Source organism: Pararge aegeria, chromosome 2 (assembly GCF_905163445.1).
Source record: "Pararge aegeria chromosome 2, ilParAegt1.1, whole genome shotgun sequence".
Classification (NCBI taxonomy): Eukaryota; Metazoa; Arthropoda; class Insecta; order Lepidoptera; family Nymphalidae; genus Pararge; species Pararge aegeria.
In genome coordinates, this window is record NC_053181.1 from 20,130,933 (window position 1) to 20,152,353 (window position 21,421).

Here is a 21,421-nt window from a genome sequence, read left to right on the forward strand (position 1 = left end):
GCCTTTTTTTTTATGTGACCAGTAAAATTGAACTTTATTTCAATCGCCAGAAGGGACGGTATTATTTAAATATAATAATTACGCAATAATATGTAGTAGAATCTTTTTCGGTAAAGAAACCAAAGATGCATCGTTAAGAAATAAGATTGTTTCCCAATCTCAATTATACACATCGTTAAGAAATAAGATTGTTTCCCAATCTCAATTATACACACGTTACGGCGATTAGTGTTTTACGTTAAGATTTTCAATTTAAAGGCAATACAGACGGTACTACCGTACTACTACATATGTTAATTTGTATTAAGTATACAACTGTATATTCAAAATTAAATTTTAATTCAAAGCAGCTATCTAGTTTAATACATTTGGTGACCATAGCTAATGTAGAAGGAAATTTTGATGACATATTTTTATATTTTAGTATAGGGCCTAATGTTCGCCATTTTTATTTTTACTCATAATAAGTACCACCGATAAAAACAACTCAGAAGTACCTGTCTAAGTGAAAATTAAAAAAGCGTTAGGATTCCGACATTTAAGGTTTTTGTTATTGTGATTTTCCTCTAAAAGTTAATAATGCAGTTGTACTAAACAACTGCCTGGTGTGAATGCAGGTAGTATCGTAGCGAAACGCTAAATCGCATTGCGGCACGTCTTTGTCGGTAGGGTGTTAATAACTCTCAGACCTACCAAAGAAAATTCAGAAATTATATATTCCCATTCGAAGAACTAATGCACCGGTAAACGGAGCGTTGGTAGACCCCCACGAAGTAGACTGATGACATTTAAAGAGTCGTGCACAAGAATGTGGTGTTTGGAAATCCCTACAAAAGATGTAGGTATTTCCAGCAGTGGACGTCCATTGGTTGACATGATGAGGATGATGATGACGATACTTTGACAAGATTGCCGTTGGATAGAGTTGGTCAAGGTTACACATGGCATGTAATTTTTTTTGCGATTATACAACGCTTGTAGTGGTAATCTAGTCCCCAAATAAGCGTACCTAGCTTGTTTATGTATGCCATAACGGCAGATGAATAATTTTATGAACAATATACTCGTACATAATTAAATACTTATAATATAATATACTAGCTGTTGCCCGCGACTTCGTCTGCGTTTGATTTTGTTTTTAAAGTATTCAGAATCGTTAAGCCTTAAATGAGTATAGTAAAGTATATATATGTATAACATGTGACTGTCAATTAATTAAAGACAAATAATTTGCAATAAAATAAAATTGCGACTATAATTAAAGATCTAAGCTATCCTATCTCTTAAGTTGGAGCAGACTGCTTACGGTGTGCCAATTTAATTTAAAATCGGTTAAGTAGTTTAGGAGTCCATCGCGGGCAAACATCGTGACAGGAGATTTATATATATTAAGATAGATAAACAGCCAGACATTCATCACACACACATTATCCGGTTGTGGGAATCGAACCCATGGCCATGAACTAGGAAAGCAGGGTAGCTGCCCACTTTGCCAATTGGCCGGCAATTTTGTATGTAATAGACTTGTATCTCAGGTGTTAGTGTAGTTTAATACCACGGATTACTTCCTACGCGTGATAAATACTACGGAGTCTTGAGACACTGTTAATTATGCAAATTTGATAACACCCAATAAACAATTACACGGCCCTTATCTACCGCTACACTACAAGCGTGATTCATGTCCTAACTACGGTGGCCAGATACAACCTAATTTTTGGGACATTCTGTGCAAATTGCAGTAAATTTAGGCATATATTTCATCATCAATAGCCTTTAACCGTGCCTACAGTTGTCACAACTCCTGCTCTTTCCGCGAGTGTCGTACGAGGCGACTAATAACGGGAGAATAACGGATGACGGACTCTTTGCTTCTACTACTAACTCGTCTGCCCAGCGTCACAGTGGCAGCGTGGCGTGGTTTATGGACAAACCCTCCCGTTGGGAGAGGCCATTAGTCCAGCAGTAGACTGTTATAGGCTCATGAATAGCAATTATCACGTTGGGCAGACGAGTTGGTAACGTTTTAGTCGCCTCGTACAGCACCCGCGTAAGAGAAGGTCTGGTGACGATCGCATTCTGATCTGCCTTCATCATCAGCGAGTATATATATCGTGTTTTCCTGTACATTAGGATCCAGATAGTGTTCGGATAATAGGCTAGATCTATGTATTTACATTGATTCACATATGGCCGCGTCATATCTCCTGTCAGACACATCTAGGTAAGTTGATCTAAATTAGCACTTCCATACCTTTGTATGGTAAGAGGAATTACCAATGTTAAAATACTTAACTACTAGAACTTTAATTAATACCTAAGGATTGCCTTATTTAGTAAAGTCTACATTTTACTGGACGGCCGATTGACGCAGTGGGCAGCGACCCTGCTTTCTTAGTCCATCAACTTGAAAAATGTTTGCGTGATGAACATAACTATTTTCATGTTATCTTAGTACTCATATCTCAAGATACGCTTACTTTGGGCTAGATGGTGATGTGTATATTGTCGTAGTATATTTATTTATTTATTAACTAGGTTTCGGAACCCGAAAACGAAACGGGGGAGACTTTTTTGGATGCTCGTTTTTATGCTTCTTTCAGCAGGTAGGTATAAGACCTCATCTACTTTTAAACGGTCTCCTACCTATGATAGTTCCTGGAAATAACGAACATGTTGCCAATGCTTCTTCCTTTTTAATCCACTCGAAAAAGTGAAAGTGAGCTAGTGGTAACTGATGATGCAGCCCAAGTGGGCAGCGGGCCAACAAGTTAGTAAGTATGGCAGCCATATTAAACCTTACTGCCAATAGGTTTCCACGCGACATCGCTACGAAACGTCAAATCGTGGTAACTAGCCACGGCCGAAGCCTCTCACCAGACCAGACCAGAGAAAAATTAGAAATTAGTAATTCCCGAATTGTCCCTGCCGGGAATCTAACGCGGTACCTTCAACTTAAAATGCAGCCCTCACCGCTGCGCCCGCCAGGGAGGTCGTCAAAAACTGGACTGTCCCTGTTTTTCCCGCCATGTGGAAACCCTTGTAACTAAATATAGATGACGGTTATAGTTAAGTTATTATCGATAATTGAAGGTACAGAATCTACGTGCATAAGTTACATAGGTAGTTTATTGATTTGCTAAAGCCTGATCGCGAACGTAGCTATTTTGTTTACAGCTATAATAATTTTATACGAACTAAGTCATTCCAGGAAAGCTATTGAGCTCCTAGGATTCTTAACTGAGTTAGTTTAGTTAAATTAATTAGATTGTGTTTGTTTGTTTGAACAAGCTGATCCTTAAAGTTGTACTTTGAACCTACCACTGCTGGAAAAATGCACATACTTAGTTTCAATAAGTTATGACGGCCGATTGGCAGAGTGGCTGCTTTCTGAGTGTGACCGTGGGTTCGATTCCCGCAACTGGAAAATGTCTTGGTGATGAACATGACAGTTTTTCAGTGTCTGGGTGTTTATCTGTATATTATAAGTATTTATGTATATTATTCATAAAAATATTCATAAGTCATCTTAGTACCCATAACACAAGCTACGCTTACATTGGGGCTAGATTGCGAAGTGTGTATTGTTGTAGTAGATACATTTATTTAATTAACTTAAGGTGCGTGCTGGAAATCGAACTCAGTTCCTCCGAAAGTGAGGCTAAACTCTAACCCATTAGGCTATCACCAACTTTTGCTTTAATATAAGTATATAAAACAACCTCATTTATTGCACTATTCACAAAAAATAACACCGCACCTCTAACTTCCCAAAGTAATGTGAGTTTTAAGCAATTAAATATCACTCGCTTTAACGGTGTAGGAAAACATTGTAAGGAATACTGCATGCCTGAGAGTTCTCCATAATGTTCTCATGTGTGAAGTCTACCAATCCGCACTCGGCCAGCATGGTGGATTATGTCCTTAACCCTTCTCATTCTGATGACCCGTGCTCATTAGGCCAATAATGGGTTGACATTTATTTTCAATAAATAAAACTGCAAAATGTAAGCTGATGGGGAAAGTTGTTGTTAGATTTCCACTGCGCAATTAGCTGTCATCATGGAAATTGTCATGTTATTATGATTTCTATGGTTAAGTATTTGTTGTAAGATTGTGTAATTTACTTCTAATTTACGTTTTATTTTTTGTTTTCGTTGTTTTTGTTTATGTTCTACATTAGAATGGAATGTTTATCAAAAACATGACGTACGAGTTATTGGTATAAGTACTGTAATATGTAACATCTACGTCGATTGCTCGACGTGCGCTGCACGAGATCTAAATTATATCCCCCCATTATATCCCTAGCAGGGCTAGCACGGGCGGGAGATAAAAATAATATCCCCTGACAAGGGATATAATAAATAAATAAATAAATATAAATAATAAATAAATATACTACGACAATACACACATCGCCATCCAGTCCCAAAGTAAGCGTAGCTTGTGATATGGGTACTAAGATAACTGATGAATAATTTTTATGAATAATATACATAAATTCTTATAATATATAGATAAACACCCAGAAACTGAAAAACATCCATGTTCATCACACAAATATTGTCCAGTTGTGGGAATCGAACCCACGGCCTTGTACTCAGAAAGCAGGGTCGCTGCCCACTGCGCCAATCGGCCGTCATAAATAACGTGCCCACCTGCTAACTCACTGGAACATGGAATAGGAGAAGTTTACCCCCGTTTATTATTACACATATATATTATTTGGATATTATTTCCACTTGTGCGCCAGTGGTCTGTGAGTTGATAAAGCTGTGGGAGAAGATAAATTCTAATTTGTATATTCAAATGTTATTGTATTAGTATGTAGAATTTTGTTATTATTTAGATATATTAAATATACTTAGTAGTTATGAAGTATATTGTACCTTTATTTGACCTATACCACAATTAAATCTTCTTACTCACATCCTGGGGTAGCTGGAAGAGATCTCTTATAGAGATAAGCTTTCCTTTGTACACTTCATGTATCTTATGTTCACAATCACAATTTATGGTACATAAATAATAAATAAATAAAATAAATAATAAATTTGTATCCGTGCTGGTTGAAATTGACGTGTCCACCTGGTAAAGCACGGTTATACGGAGAACAGTCACCCCGTTTATTATTACACGTATATCATTGCCTCACGAGCCTCAATGTTCGGATAGTTTATAAATGTATTGACCAAGCAGGGAGCCCACTTTATTGTAAGTGGGAAACTATCGCCTATAAACAGAGCAAAACTTTGTAGAGCGTGCAAGAAACACATCCTGCAAAGTGTTGCCCTGAATCCATCAACCTGAGAAGTACTTATATGTGAAGCCTCATGTACTTATAATCACACCGGCAAACACGCTTTTCAGGCCGGATCACAGCATTGCGACAATGCTGCTTAGCGGCAGAAATAAGATTGTTGGTGGTAGAACTTCTCAGAACGAGCTCCGTTACAAAAAGCTCTACTAGTCTAATAAAACTAATAATACTACTAAATCTGTAGGATGATGATTGGTCCTTTCCCTGGGTAGAAAAATGTCGTAAGCCCATGCTAGCGTGCTGTGGGTCCTACTCATTGCCCCTGAAAGGGCCAGGTGGTCTTGCAGCGTGGTGGACTACGGCCTCAACCATTCTAATTCCGAGACCCGTGCTCTGTAGGGGTTGGGTAGGCTTGATCATGATGCTCAGTTCCAGTTTGCTCAGGCCACCACACCACCACCACCACCACCAGGATCACCACACTGCAAGATCTTGCGTGGTGTGGTGATCCTGGTGTGGTGGATCAAGTGTGGTGGACTACGGCCTTATTTCTGAGCCGATAGTGGGTTTATCATGATGACAATAACTCACCAGATATCAAGGTCATCCAGATCTGCGCCCCGAGGTGGGTGGCCACAGCGCCAACGTACAGCGCCCTCCAGCCGCGCACACTCGCGCTGGAGCCAGCGCGGGTTAGCCACGCAGCCACCACCAGTACCGCCAGCGCCACGTGGAACGGTTGCGTCGTTTTCGTCGCGATCCTGCGGCACAAAAAGATCTTTATCTTAGGTTTTTTTTTAAGTTGAAACTTCTTTTGGCGCGCTGGGCACTTTTTGGGTGACCAGGAATCATAGATCTCGCGTCAACGGCACCGCACGCTTCACCTGACCTATATCTATACTGTGTAAATGGTGAAATATATATAATAAACTTCTTTACAAACCAAAAATAATTCTTCAATAATAAATAATCTAAAAGCTCGAAATACAATTCACTAGTTGCTTAGGTTTAAACAGACTGTCTGCATGTTTTTTTTTTATATAGGCATTAGCTTTATATACCTGTTACTAATATATTACCTGTTACTAATATATATATAGTTTTCAAAGACTGTCCCGAATGTTTTTTTTTTTGCAAATTAGTTTTGTATGCCTTTTAAAGTGCCATATCTTTAAGTCTATTTTTGTAAGTACTTATTAAATAATACATTTTTAGTACCTAGTTTTCAAGACTATCCGCATGTTTTTTTTTTAACATGCTTTGTATGCCTATTTATAATGTAAGATCTTAAACTTTGTTTTTTTTATCTTAACTACGAACTGCTAGCTTAGACATTTTTAGGTATAGGCCGTAGTCCACAGCGCTTGCTAAGTGCGGATTGGTAGACTTCATACGTCCTTGAGCATATTTGACACACGATGCGCGGATGTAGCATTATAATTTATCTGATAACGTTGCACTGTTTGAGTTTTTATCTATACATTGATGTATTAATGTTATTGTTTGTAAATAGAGTAAGTAATTATTAATTACATTCTTAATAAAAGGTGTAAGATATTTAAAATTTTGTAATTGCTTACATAGTATATGTAAAATATATACATAGATATATCCTAGTTAGGTTAGGTTAGTTAACAATTCCCTCTGGATTGTAACCAGGAAAAACCGGGAAAAATAAAAAACCTCGCCATATTGCAGATAAAAATTTTATTTTCTATCCGTTGACCTATTCTTTCAAATGTATTGCCATGCAAATGTACCCCAGCACAGGTTTTAATTTCCCTGGTCAGGCTTTAAAATACAAACATTATAAGAATCCATTCATTGTAATAAAGCAAATGAAATTCAATCGAAAGTTTTGTTGCCAAATACCATTGTTAATAAATCGAGGGGTCTAATATCAATAGTCAATAAATCATTAATCACGTTTGTCTTCGAACAGAGCTACGGGCGTTCCATTAAAGCCAATAAAGAGTAATCTAGGTATTAAGTGGAATGTTTCGTTTGATGGTTTTGGTATTGGTCAGTTTGTAGCTTTGGCGTGCATAATGCAAGTTCTTCTGCTACTAGCTCATATCGCTAAGATCGCAACAGCAAGCAGCAAGTTGGTGGTATATTGGTACAATAGTTATTCGGCTGGCGATTTTTTTATTTAGTCACTTTATTTCACAAGCTAAAAAAAACGGTTTACAAAAGGCGAACTTAATGCTAAAGAATTTTCTACCAGCCTACCTTCGGACGTGCGAGAAAAACGGGTGAGGGTTTGGAAGAATAAATATATATATATCCACAGAATTCAAGAAGTCGCGAAGCTGAAGTGGTACTGATTTTTGATCTAATGCCAAATGAGGTTCATAACATCGAAAGAGCGAAAGAGGTTGAGGTCACAAGGTAAATATATCGACGCATCAGAAAGCGCAGCGTTTGTAGACCACCATTAGGGGTAGCATCAAAGGAGTGGACACAAGCGGCACAAGACCACAAATTATATATTTCCATTTGTGCAAATAGAATAACTGATAATGACGATGATGATAATTTCAAATGCGAGAGATATGACTTAGGAAACTCCCCTTGACCGATTTAAATCGGAACAATGAATCATTACGACTATTTTGGATAGATTTACTGTAGTCGTGCTACAATTTATATCTAGCTAAATAAGTCTATCAATGGTCCATCGTCACTACACAATCATTCAGTGCCGCGAGATGTTTGTGGAAATGACACGCCCTCGACACGCGTTGAATCAACTTATGACGTGCTCTTTGCTCAGACATTCAAGTCTATTGCGATAATATAACAAAATTAACGGTGTATTTGGTGCTCTCAATTTATCTCATACCATTATCATTGCTGTCATCATCGGTATCAACGTAACTTTTTTGCCTTTTACAAAATTTAGGTACATCTGTTACTTTACTTTTTTATAGATGCAGAAATTAATTTAAAATTAATATCTCGCTAAACTGGTCTGGCAGGTGATGGTGAATTAGAGTTTTTTACAATCTGCTGCATCTACCTTAGCAGTGCGTTCTTAGATTTTTGGGCCATCACGAGGGCCAAAATTATATTGTAGTGGCTAAGATTGCGCAAGAAAATCCTCTAAACCTTTTATAATATATTAACTTAATCGGTCATAATTTTCTCAAATTATTACCTGAGTAAGTGCGTACTATAGACAACGATAAGGTAACAAAATTATAAGAATAATTTTGAAGCCCAGAGCGGTATGTTAAGAGATCTGCCATCTCTAAATGTATATTTCAACGAATAAGGAATATTAAGGAACGGCCCTAAGTTACTATAGTAATGTAAGCTAAATTATTGTAGTAACTTAGGGTTTATCACCAAGAGCGTGTCCATAAAAGTATCCATTTTCTGAGCGTTTTCACCGCTTGAAGTGTTGAGCAGAATTTTTAGTCGCCATTTTAGTATCGATTACATACTTAGGTAGGCACGCTTTGGCGTAAGTACTTAAAATAGATCTTCTATTTTCTTTCTTTATTTGCTTGCACCTAAAGTAAGTAAAATTATTGGTGAAATAGAAATTGCCGTGTTGCACGAGCGATTGAGATACGAAAAATTGATTTTTCAAATCGTCATTTCATGCGTTTAAAGTGTTGGATTTTACGACTTTCGCCACGGTTCATGTAGGTACAGTTACATAAACCTGAAACTGTTCAATGCAATGCGCGAACTGGATCGCTCTGATTGGCTTCGATGTAATTTGTAAGCCGATATCGCTTAGTGTTATCATTGTCGTGAATTTGTCGACGTGCTTCCTCGCACGCAGTCATCGACAATAATGTGAAGGCCTTACCAATATTGGCTGATTTCGCCAGTAAATATGAAGTCTTCCACTTCATTGAACAAGACGAAACGAATAAAAAAAATATTAAGTAGGCCAAATAGGTTTGATAAGTTACACTAACGACACGCACTCGAAGGTGGTGGATATTCTTTTGATAGCCAAATTATAATAAAAGTACGAGATTTACATAGATTGACGTTAATCGATGATAAAATTATATAGGCGAAAATTAGTAATTGTAATAAATTATTGTATTTAAATAATGAAATGAAGGTAATTAACATAAAGACTGCCTTGACATGCCTCTTAGTAACTGACAAGGTTGAAGTACTTGGAACATAAGGAGTTAAATATTTATAGAGTAATTAAAATATACCACTGATAACTGCATTTGCATTTCTTGATGTTAAACGCTAATTATTTGAATAAATCGAGTTTCTATATTTATAAGTATTCTAATAAATACAGATGCTGAAGTTTGAAACTTGAATTTAATAATTCTGAAGTTTTCAATTAGATCGGTTATTAATATCGGGTACCTAAAGTTTAGACTACTTAGACACGTAATTGAGACTTGAGGTTATCTCTTGACGTCTTGAGATTGTTCGATGCACAGGTTACACTATTTTTGTCTAATAGATACAATTGATTTCCGAAGTTTTATCACAACCAAAATCTAAAGCATTATATTGCTACGAAAATTTTCTTAATGATAATTTATTTGTCTGTGAGAATCTTATAGGATCCAAACGCTGCGGTAAAATTTAAATTTTTTCTTTGAGTGGCGTTTTTAATACGATGATGATATTCCTCTATCTGGTTTGAATAGGCAGGGGGTTAAAATTGTATCCCCTGGAAAGGGATAAAATTTACTTATCCACCTTGAATGGCTGACAGTAGCAATGGCAGTTTATTGTGAAGACTACAAATGAATGTACAAACACAAAACCTACGGTGGTCCATGACTAAGGACAAAGATAATAAGTGAAATATCTTAAAATAAACAAAATAAAAACTTTTCTTTATGCTTACCGTGTAGCGAAGGTAAGTGGCGTTTTTGCCGAGAGCAATCAAATTGTATGCGCAAACACTTCGTACTTTTTACCGAAGAAGACTTAAATTATTGTCATTCTCAACGGCCATTTGTAAAATTCGTTTTTTATATACATTATGGGCCCATTCAGGTTTCAAGTTCAATAACGAATTATAATTCTGTTTCCGCTAACCGAATCTCGATTTTGATTCGCAAAAACTGGCTTCTGCCTTAAAAGGGTTCAAATTATATGAATAATTCATTATTACATCGGTTGTTCCATTTGTTTTTGTTTACCTTCTTATGCAACCACGATTTCAAAGCGGTGGGCATCGTGTGAGACATTTTGATATGATCAAAAACAAATACAATGTTTATTTATTGCTTGATTTAAAACAATACATTGTGGACGACAAATAACTCAAAAGCGAGCATTGACGACGTGCAATAAATTTTATCTTTGTTAAGTTTAACAATTTGATAAAGTTTAATTTATGATGCTGTACAAAACATTAATATTAATTGTGATTTTAATACCTTTGTGTACATTGTAAACACTGTTCTCAATGATCAAAGACATGCAAGATAATATAGAAGACTTGAAATCGTTTCCAATTATCTCATACATTACATAAATGGCAGAAGTACAAATTATTTATGCATATTATTATGTTGATATGAAGATTTTAAAGATCCTTAACGAACTAAACTGTAAAGTCTTAACACTGGCATACATTCAGTTTGTAATTTTAATGCAGTCATGCCAACCGCACCAAAACTGCTGCAAAACTAGTATATAGAAGCTGGCTTTTAGTTTAATTGCACAGCGTCTGACCCTTAGTTTGGAATAATAATTATCTTTATAGGTTCAGATTTGAAGCAGATAGGTATTTCAACAAGAAAAAAAAAATATCGAAATGAGAGTTTTATTGATGTTTGTTAAAATTCAATAAAATCCAAAACAATTTCCTAGTTACCTTGACATTAAAGCGTTCAAAAACATAAATTACACATATTTTATGTGTGATTTCCGTTTATCGGATACTTAATGTTACAGGATATTGTTAAATTCAAATGAAATTACAGCTTTTAGCGTCCATGTTTCGGAGCCATATCATAATATACACTGTGATTACGAAGACTGTTGTTTTTGGGAACTAAGGATTTTGAACTGAAAGAAGTCACAGAGTTTTTTTTAAGTTTGTTAAAAAACCTACGCTATCTAACCTTATATATAAGCGTGCACACACTGCATGTTTACGTGATTAAAATATACTGGTCTAGGAGATCAATAGTTCTTAACAGATCTGCACTTTTTAAAGCTAAAGTTCATTATAGTATGGCTTTTGAGCACTGATGGAGGGCGTGTTTGTATTGCAGATTATCGGGGGGATTATCCCCGCACCGAAACATACATCGTTGGTAGACCTCCCACGAGGTGAACAAATAGCGAACATAAAGCGATTTGAAAGTAACGACTGTATTGAAGACTTACACCAAGGCTTTGGATTATTGTAGTTCGTTAAAACATTATTAATTAGGAATAAGATATACTAGATATAGTTTTTATTATATTCTAGCTTTAGGTGCATGATAGATATCGTATATTAGATGAGCGTTCCCTCGCCAACAAACTGGTTAACCAGTTTGGCGAGAATTTTTTAATGTTACATCTGGGTATCTTTTGATAAAAATAAATTTTGAAATAAAAGATATCCCTACAGGATACTCATATCCAGCAATTTTGGTTCAAATTCCATTCTGCCGAAATACGTAGGCAATTCACTTAGCGACATATCTTCATTTTACCAGAGGTAATCGAAAAATGCTTTTAACACTTTCTTCCTTAATCAGTGTTTTAACATTCTTTTAGTCGCTCAGGTGAAGCGGGTACCGTGTTATTTGTAACTCGATTTCGTAATGATAAAGTAAGTAGTTTCTATAATTGTGGCACTTAAGATTATCAACACTATAAAGTGCCGTGTATTTGTTACTTTGTTAATTTGCTGTTCACTGTCAAGTAATGTATCTAGAATATTTTTCTATTGATTTATTTCTATAATCGATGTGTACATACAATTTTTAAAGACATCGCCCATATTAGCTTATGCACTTACAAACATTCTACTTATACTTTTTCTATTCTTAGAATATTTTATGACTAATATTCCAAATATTAGAATTTAACGTTCCGATTATTAAAAATTAAATAAATCAAATTCTGTTGATTTTCCGACACTTGCTCGTTCCTCGTTTAAAATCTAAAAAAATTGGGCGCTGGAGCCGTCATATAACAAAATAAACTATTTCTAACTAGATGTAAAACTATTTCTTTAAAGGTTTTATAGGTGTTATGATACAATACATTTTCAGTTCGGTTCTGCGGCAATGATATTTCTAAGTAGTGCGCACATATGCATATGATATAACACTTAGGTTTGCCAACATTCTGACGACCTCAACCCAGCTTCGGTCAAATGAGCCTTTTAGAAATCCATTACCTAATTCTTAATATTGTGGCACAGTTCCTCTTGAAGTAAACTTATCTCACTGGTTTCTACCAGGTGTTCGAACAAACATTCAAAACAAACTTTCTTACATTCGTATAAATATTTATTTATACGAATGTAATAGGAATGGGATAGAGTTTTGTAATCCGAGAAGATATATGCGGCCATATGCGGGCCCTTGGAGAAAGTTTATTTTGTTGTGTTACTTATTGGGTGGGAATCGTTGATTGTACTTTAAGTAATGTGTGGTAGGGTTTATTTTATCTTCGTTATTGGCTGATCCTAAAATTCTACTTTTTAGTCTTAGTTCTTAGTTATTTAATAAACTTTTTAAATGTTGATTTAAAAAAGTTTTAAAAAGTGCCTTTGTACAAAGATCAAGATTAAAAAAGTTTGTTATTAAACGCATTAAAAATTAATAAAGGTTTTGAAAATCATTACTACTTATTTTTCATTGGCTTATAGCTAATATCTGCAAAACTTTCATTGATGTTACTGTATAGTTTAAAAATATCAAATCACTTCATAGAAAATTGTACTGTAATTTATTTACTCTAGTATTGCCATTATACCTATATTGATTTGAAAATTGTACGCTGAAATTGAATATGTTCGCGAATTGTTCAGAGTGTGTTTCTGTTTTTTTTAAATAACGGGGAAACTGTAATCTCGGGCGTAGAACTCTATATACTTAATTAAAACTGCATATCCATAAATCGTAAACATTCCATATCATAATCCTCATAATCAACAATCAGGCGGTAAATAAATCTAAATATGCGACAATTGGTTTTCTTACACAATTTCCATCCCTATTTTGGATTTCTTATAAAATTTTTTGCAACACGCTTTTATAGGTACATTAGGATTTAAGTTTCTCAATAATTCGTACGAGATGTTTTATTAATTTCAATCTATCGTATTCTAAATACTCGGGATTCCATAATATACAATTGACATTTAGCTTTTCCAATAAAGCAGGATAATCTGTACAAAGTTTAAAATTTTTTCAATCTTTATAGTCCACACCAAACAGATCTTCCGCAATGTACTTATCACGCACGTTTCGCTCTGACACCGGGGCATCCTCAGTAGATGTTGACTTAACAATTGCTAAGTGAACATCTCCTGAGGATGATCCGGTGTATGTTCTTTGTCTACCGCATTCTATTACTAATCTATTGTCTATTCTTCTAAAATTCGTGTACGCGACGCACGCTGTTTTTTTAACGTTATCCTAACCACCGGTAGATTTGATAAAAAGACAGACTGCGGACTATTGCTATGTTTATTTTGATCCCAATATTTTAATGCTTATGATATATATTAATATCGATTTCAAAACAAACCAACGTGGGGGAAGTAGTAGCTTGAATTACGAATGTGCGTATGGAACTTAGGTATAGAACAATAATTTCGTTATAATAGACTTTACTAACTTTTTTAATCTTTTCTTTTATCAAATACCATCTCGGAAAACAAGTGCCTATTATTTAGCGTTTATGTGCGAAATACAACGAGTCACCCAAAAAGATACATGGCATCGATATCTTCCTTGACTCACCCACAGCTTTTAGGAAAAAACTCAGAGTAGGAGTTGAATTTTGTGTCATATTATGTTTACATGACGTCAATGCTATGTGCACTTGGGTGTGCTACATTTAAAAACGTGTTACGAGTATATGTGATTTCGATTTTATTTGATTTAAAAGTAGTGTTTATATTCTCTTTCTACACTGACCTTTATTATTGGGAGAGGCTTAAAATTATTAACACTAGTTAAATGCCTATTTTTACGCACTAAAAAATTTACTATTCATACTGAAATTTACTTTATACGACGGAATTAAGGTATGATTTAGATTGCAACCTGTAAGATGGGTATTTATAAACTACACCAGTACGTAATGGCAGAAATAGATTGTCTCTTTGAAGGATATTTGCACAGTTCGATGACTGAAAGCGTTATGCAGCGAGGTCGTGACGTCGGCGATTGTTAGTATTATACTGTTAACTGCGACCATCGACATAAAAATATAATACCAAAGTCAATAGTTACAGTACCTATTTATAGAGACGGTTTTAGAGCATAGACCCATAATGCGACCCAGACTGCTCCAATGCGTTTTGATAGTTTTCCAGTACTTATAATAGCTTAATTTTTTAAGAAATTTTTACTCAGAGCATAAATCATTAATTGTTTCGGCGCTCGGCGTTCAATTGAATACCTACTCGTTAAATCCTTATAAAGAAAGTCAATTACATATAAATAAAAAAAACATTATGAAGCACTGATACTATCATTTAGTATTTTATTGCAATGTGACAGATAAAAATACTTTTAAAACGAACCGCGTTAAAATAAATCATTAAACAATAATTTTGTTCTTGGCATAATCTTATTCTTTAATCTCTACCGTAACGTATAACGGAAATACTTAATAATATATTATGAAAATAAGGTTTGTTTCTTCTGGTTAAGGTTGTTAATTTTTGTTTAGGTATAATTTGGAAGACATTATAATAAAGTATTTCCTCATAGAAAGATAAGCTAAAATCGATTTAAACTGTGGTTAATTCCCTATAAATTTGACACGTATATAGAATAAAAAACTTAATTTCTATCTTAATGTTTTTGTAATTATACTTCTTTTGGCTTCTTTAGGGAAAAATTATGAGAGTAAATTTTTACGATGCGCGCGCACATCGTCACTAAAAACCGACACCCTGAAGTTAACAATTGACAGTGTACACTTTCAATTGTCAAAGTCTGCGGGCTTATTCCGGTGATTTAATAAATTCAATTGTACTGTAGTGAAACTTGGTTGTCCGATAATGATTCTATGAGTATTCCAAATATAATTATGTTTATCATGCCCATTTTTTTAACTAAGTATGTAGAAATATTTTTTTTGTAATATTTAAATAAACTTTATTCAACTAGATAATGCGTTATATTATGACTAAAAAACCTACCTACGTTATATTATGACTAATATAAATGTTTCTTTTTTTTTATACGTATCAAATTTATAAATCGATACCACCTTACCTACTCAGTAACGTGTACAAAGTTTCTGCTCGCCTTTTTAGCTCGTAAACAATTTTGAATTTTCACTCTTAACTTAAGAAATCGGGATGAAAGGTAGCCTATGCTTTTTTCCATGTCGAAAGCCAAATTTCATCAATATCCGTTCTTGTGTAAAATTGTGAACCACGTGATTGTGAAAAAACATCCACACTTTCACATTTATAATATTATTATAAATATGTACTAGGAAGTAGGATAACGTGAAATATTCTGACAGTGGCGTGCATAGAGGGTATACAGATGATATAAAATTAAGAAAATCTCCAGTACGAGTTATAACAAATGGATAGGCATTGTAAGAGTTATAAAAAACTTAAGTATTTATAAATCGTACTGGAGATATTCTTCATTTTATATCATCTGCATACCCTGTGCATTTCGTATATGCACGCCACTGCCTACATTTACAATTTACAACCTACATTTTTTATACACGTCCGTCTTCTAAAGTTACTACAAATATCATGTTTAGCAAGATTTCGGTGCTTACTTATTTTCCGTTTACGGAAATAACCACACAGCCTATGACGTTACACACAGCCTATTTTACGCATGTAACATATACATCTTATAATTACCACATATATGTCATTTAATTAGCAACAAACAAAAATACCGAAAACTTGTACTAATTGCAATAAAAAAATCTCGATTACGATCAATCGTAAAGTCCGCTGAAAACCAGTATTATATTAATAAATGGAATGTCGTACGTACCTTACTTACTAACTTTTAAATAAGTATAGATTTACAGTACTCGTTAAATTTTAAGAACAATTTTAAGAAGGGAAATTATTTTTATTTGATAGCTTTACATTGTTTAAACTTGGGGAGATAAATAAATAAATACAACGACTGTACACACATCGCCACCTAGCCCAAAATTAAACGTAGCTTTGATTATAGTTACCTAAGATGACTGATGAATATTTTCATGAATGGTATACGTAAATACTTATAATATACAGATTAACACCCAGGCACTGAAAAACATTTATGTTCATTACACAAACGTTTTCCACTTATGGGAATCGAACTCACAGCGTTGGACTCAGAAACAGGGTCACGGCCCACTGCGTCCATTGGCCGTCAAACGGCTACAACCGGATAGAACCGACTTACTAATAGCGAAACGAGCGAGCTAACAGAAAGCTTTTTGACATAGCGACGATGTTTGTATTCAAATCACATAGTAAATAATAATAACTTTTATTGAAAATTTTTATAAAGCTTTTAAAATACAAAGAAATACATTTCGATTTAAATAACATATTAAATAACAAAATAGCGCTTGTACACGGTGCATGTAGCTTTCGCAACTACCACACAAAAGAAGCTAGGGAGTTACTAAACATCACAATCATCCCGAGCGTTTTAAAATCCCACTGCTGGGCATTTATAAGAGAGTGATATTTAGACTTATGAGGTTTACTAAGTCCAATAAAATTGGACTATGAATATCTACTCGAGGTTTAATGAATCCTTTTTAACACTATATTATATCGTTAATCGTTAAGGTAATGATGATTCAATACTAGAAAGTCATCAAAAGAAATTCGCTAATGAGTAAAAATGAACGTTTATGTTAACCTTTATTAGTCCAGCGGTTTCGTTACTTCAGCTGTCGATCGCTCATTACTGGTTAATTCAAGTTTAATTACTATTGATATATCACATTGAGACGTGTGTGTAAATCATAATTGTGTTTCACAGGTATTTGCCATTCAAAATTTATCGTAGAAAGTTGAATTCTTGAAGCGATTTCTTGGTATTGTAAATGACACCACTTATTTTATTCTTACCATTTCGCCACAGGCCGTTGTGGCATTGAAGACTGCTGACCATATGCATCTTGTGCTTTAACACCACTTTTTAAAAGGAATGTAAAATCTAAAGCACTACGTTATATCACTATTTCGATATTATTAACATTCTTGTTTCAGAATTGTAATCCTTTTTAGGGACGTCAAGGAACTTCATTTAAAACTTACGTTTGAAATAATACTGCTCTAAGTAATATTATATCCTAAACATAGTCCCTATATATTTAGGGACTATGTTTATATAGCGGTAGTAAGTAGTAAGAGCGGTAGCAAGAGATCGTCGGATGAGCGAGAGAAGCGACCAGCGCTTCTTGAACAGGAGAGTCCATGGTGACCGTAGGTGTCAACGCTGTCACCGCAGTCGCATAGTAGACAGTAAATGATGTTATATTTCCGCTTCCATTTATACGTTATATATAGTGAAAAATATTTAATTAATATATTTAAACTAGAATTAAGATTGCCCGCAAGTCATGAACGTCTGCTACGACTGTCATGGTCATTATCATCACCACTTCAATTGATTGACGTCCACCGCTGGACATAGGTGTTTTGTAGGGAGTACGAAAAACGCGGCCCTCTAACGCATGTAAAGAAGTTTAACTTCCAAAATGCAGGAAAACATGAGAAATAATAAACATTTCCAGCTATAGTAAAACACCTTCGGATTAGACATTTTTTTTCGTCTGTAACTTTAATTTGTCCTTTACGCTTGAAATTAAAATCTACTTTTGTTTAACTGTATTTTTTACCACAGGTAAAAAACCTTGGCTAGTTAATAACCGTACAAGGACTCCAAAGCATATAGACCAAAGATATAAGCCTCGTTTAGCTACTATGAGATGACGCATGTCATCGGCTTTTCAAAGGCAAATAATTTAACTTAATCAAATCACTTGGAACCTCATATAAACTTATTACCGGCCCACTGCAGGTCACGGGTTTCCCACACAAAAGGTTTAGGCCGTAGTCCATCACGCTGGCCCAGTGTGGATTGTTAGACTCCACACGCCTAGCCTTTGAGAACATTATAGCGAACTCTAAGGCATGTAGGTTTCCTCTTGATGTTTTCCTTCACCTTTGAAGCAAGTGCTATTTTAATTGCATAAAACGCACATAACTTACAAAAGACACACACTTAGAACTTACATAGAACCAAGAAAACAACAATTGGAAAGAACTATCACCAGATCAAAAGGCAAATTTTACTGAGGGTTGATGTGTGCAGAGCTTAAAAGTTTAGATTCTGTGTACGGTTTTAAATGAGTTTAGGAAATCTTTGAGGTTTAAAGTGATGCCTCGACCATTGTTACAGTATTTCTGTGAAGGTTCCCTTAACACTGAGGTCTACTACAAAAAGCGGATTTCCGGTCGCATAGCCCTTAGTTTGTAAGCATGGAGACAGCTGAATCCGTTAACATTTAATTAACGGAGATTGGGCGCCGCCATTTTTAAAATTAAAAAATTCTATGAACTTCTTAAACACAAGTAAGAGATTTTATAGCAGGAACCCGATTATATGGGGATTCTCAGTATCAAAAAAATCACTTACTGAATCAAATTGCATTGCTCTGTTTTTTAAATATTTTATTCAATTCATTTCAATTTTCAGTGGAAAAAATCTGGCAGTTGGTTAAAAATTTTTATTGACATTGCGTATGGACTTTGTGGAGTGCTAATTTTAAATAAGGGTCATTTAATTTATATTTAATAGATGATGCTTTGTATAGTATTTTAAAAAAATATCACTGATTTCATACTTTAAGAGATGCGTTATTCTACCACGTGCGCGTAGTGGACTGATGAAATTCTCAGCTTTGTTGCATTGTACGTCAACGTCACAACTGACTTCAATATAGGCAAGGTGGAATTAAAAATAGATGATATCTAGTCACTATTTTACGCAACATGACTGTCAGTGTTTAAAATTCACGTGCATGCATTTCAGAGAATGCATCATGCGACCTCGTTTACTATTATATTTTTAGGGTACATCAGCAAATGTCTAGCATTATTAAATAATTAGCAGTGTTGATATTAAGATGATAGCTGCTTGTAGAGATAATTGTTCTAAAGATTTTTTAATTTTTCCTTTATCTACGAGTCTGACAGACAGACTTTTACTTTTTATTTGTATGGTTTGGTAGACAATGTCCTCAAATCATTGTTAACTGTTTTTTTCATAAAAATCTTATGCAAACGATTTCGACATTAAGTTTTACATATCAATTCCTTCGATCGCTATTGTCATTTCTAAGCTCTACAATACCAATGTCTACCAAAACCAATTTTTTTTGTATTTGTGTATATTTTGTTAATGTATTCATATGTAGTTATTTGAATGTAGGTTAATAATCATTTTACACCACCTATTTGTTCTCGCTCTTGTTGTCCTATTACTAAGGTTGCCTGGCAGAGATCGCTTGTAAGCGATAAGGCCTTTAGTATTCTACTCCAGTCTTTGTGTTTCTCTTTATTCGTTCTTTATTTTCCTAACTGTGTATTGTACAAATAAAGAGTTTAAATAAAATAAATATTAAATAATTCATTCTTAATACTAAACTGACTAAATGATTACTTACTCAATAATATTTCGTATTTATGTTATTTGTAAAAGTGGACTTAAGATATCGCAGTCAATGGTAATCCATGCCATGGGTTGGGTGTTGGCACATTATGCTGATATTTAGTTATATGTATTTATTTATTTTTTTCATTTAATACTACTACTCGGACTTAAACAATGTCATAATTTGAACTGTTATAGTTTTTTAAATATTTGTATTTATGTTCTTTATAAATGTTGAAAAGTTTATACAGAAGCCATAAAATTAAGATTCAACAGAATCGTCCTTAACAGAAACTGAAAATATATAGACATAAAGATCGTCAACGTATACAGAAGACAGTAGAAGTTAATAAAATTGATTTGTCTTAAAGGGATAGTGAAGTTATTGACGAGTTGATAAAATAAAGTAGGTAATGAGGTGCACAGGATGTAAGTAATTCCTTTGAAGCTCATAATCTCTGAGCTCGAAACAATGAACTAGATCTGAATCGTCAATTTGATGCTCTCGAAAATCAGGGGGATTTACCTTGTGATAAAGTGAACTATAAAATTTAGCAGTGTTCATTTGTTATCTATACAAACGATTTGAGCAATGGCAAAATACAAAAAATAGTTTAGAGATAATTTCCGTACCAAAAGGGCTGTACCTTTCTACCAAGTCTGTCCATCTATCGCAGGGACGTTAGTTTCGGCTGCACCCTAAAATACGCTGGTGTTGAAAATAATACGGATGTTAACTATATATTCGAAAGTTATAACTCTTCATTCACAATCGTGTAGAACAGTCCGAGTTTCCGACGACATTTAAATATCTGCAACATCGTTATATTATAAAATGCGATGTTAATAGATGCAGTGTCGATTAAAGAAATCGATACAAAACTCTCGCATTATCGCGGATTGTTTTTACTGATAGCACGCTTGGCTAGCTATTGGGTACGAATGCAACTTGATGATAATTATTGATAACGGTGTTCTATTCCTTTGTCTGTTATCACTAAGTTTAATGATTGACAGTTTAGTGATTTTTAGGGTCATTTTAGTGATTCAGGATTTGTAAACCTTGGGTTTCCCTCTCAGGAGACCGAGTTTGACCTTCGGCACGCACAACTTTCCAGAGTTAAAAATTTAAGCAATTTTAAACTCTGGAAAGTTAGGGGTGCGTTATAAATGTAAGCCATTAAATTAAAAGATTTTCATTAGACCAATATCCCTACTAATATTATAAATGTCAATGTAAGTTTGTTTGTTATGCTTTCACGCAAAAACTACTAAACCGATCCTCATGAAACTTTATACACGTATTCTTGGAAGTGTT

At 34.5% G+C, this 21,421-nt stretch overlaps 1 protein-coding gene across 1 annotated transcript in view; it reads right to left on the minus strand.

Moving 5' to 3' along the window:
• The window catches only part of LOC120629281 (transmembrane protein 205), a 48,264-nt gene that overhangs the window by 13,652 nt on the left and 13,191 nt on the right, over positions 1–21,421 (minus strand). Inside the window, exon 2 of the mRNA XM_039898182.1 lies at positions 5,855–6,024. Coding sequence (XP_039754116.1) covers positions 5,855–6,024 — 170 coding nt within the window. The remainder of the gene's footprint in view (positions 1–5,854; positions 6,025–21,421) is intronic.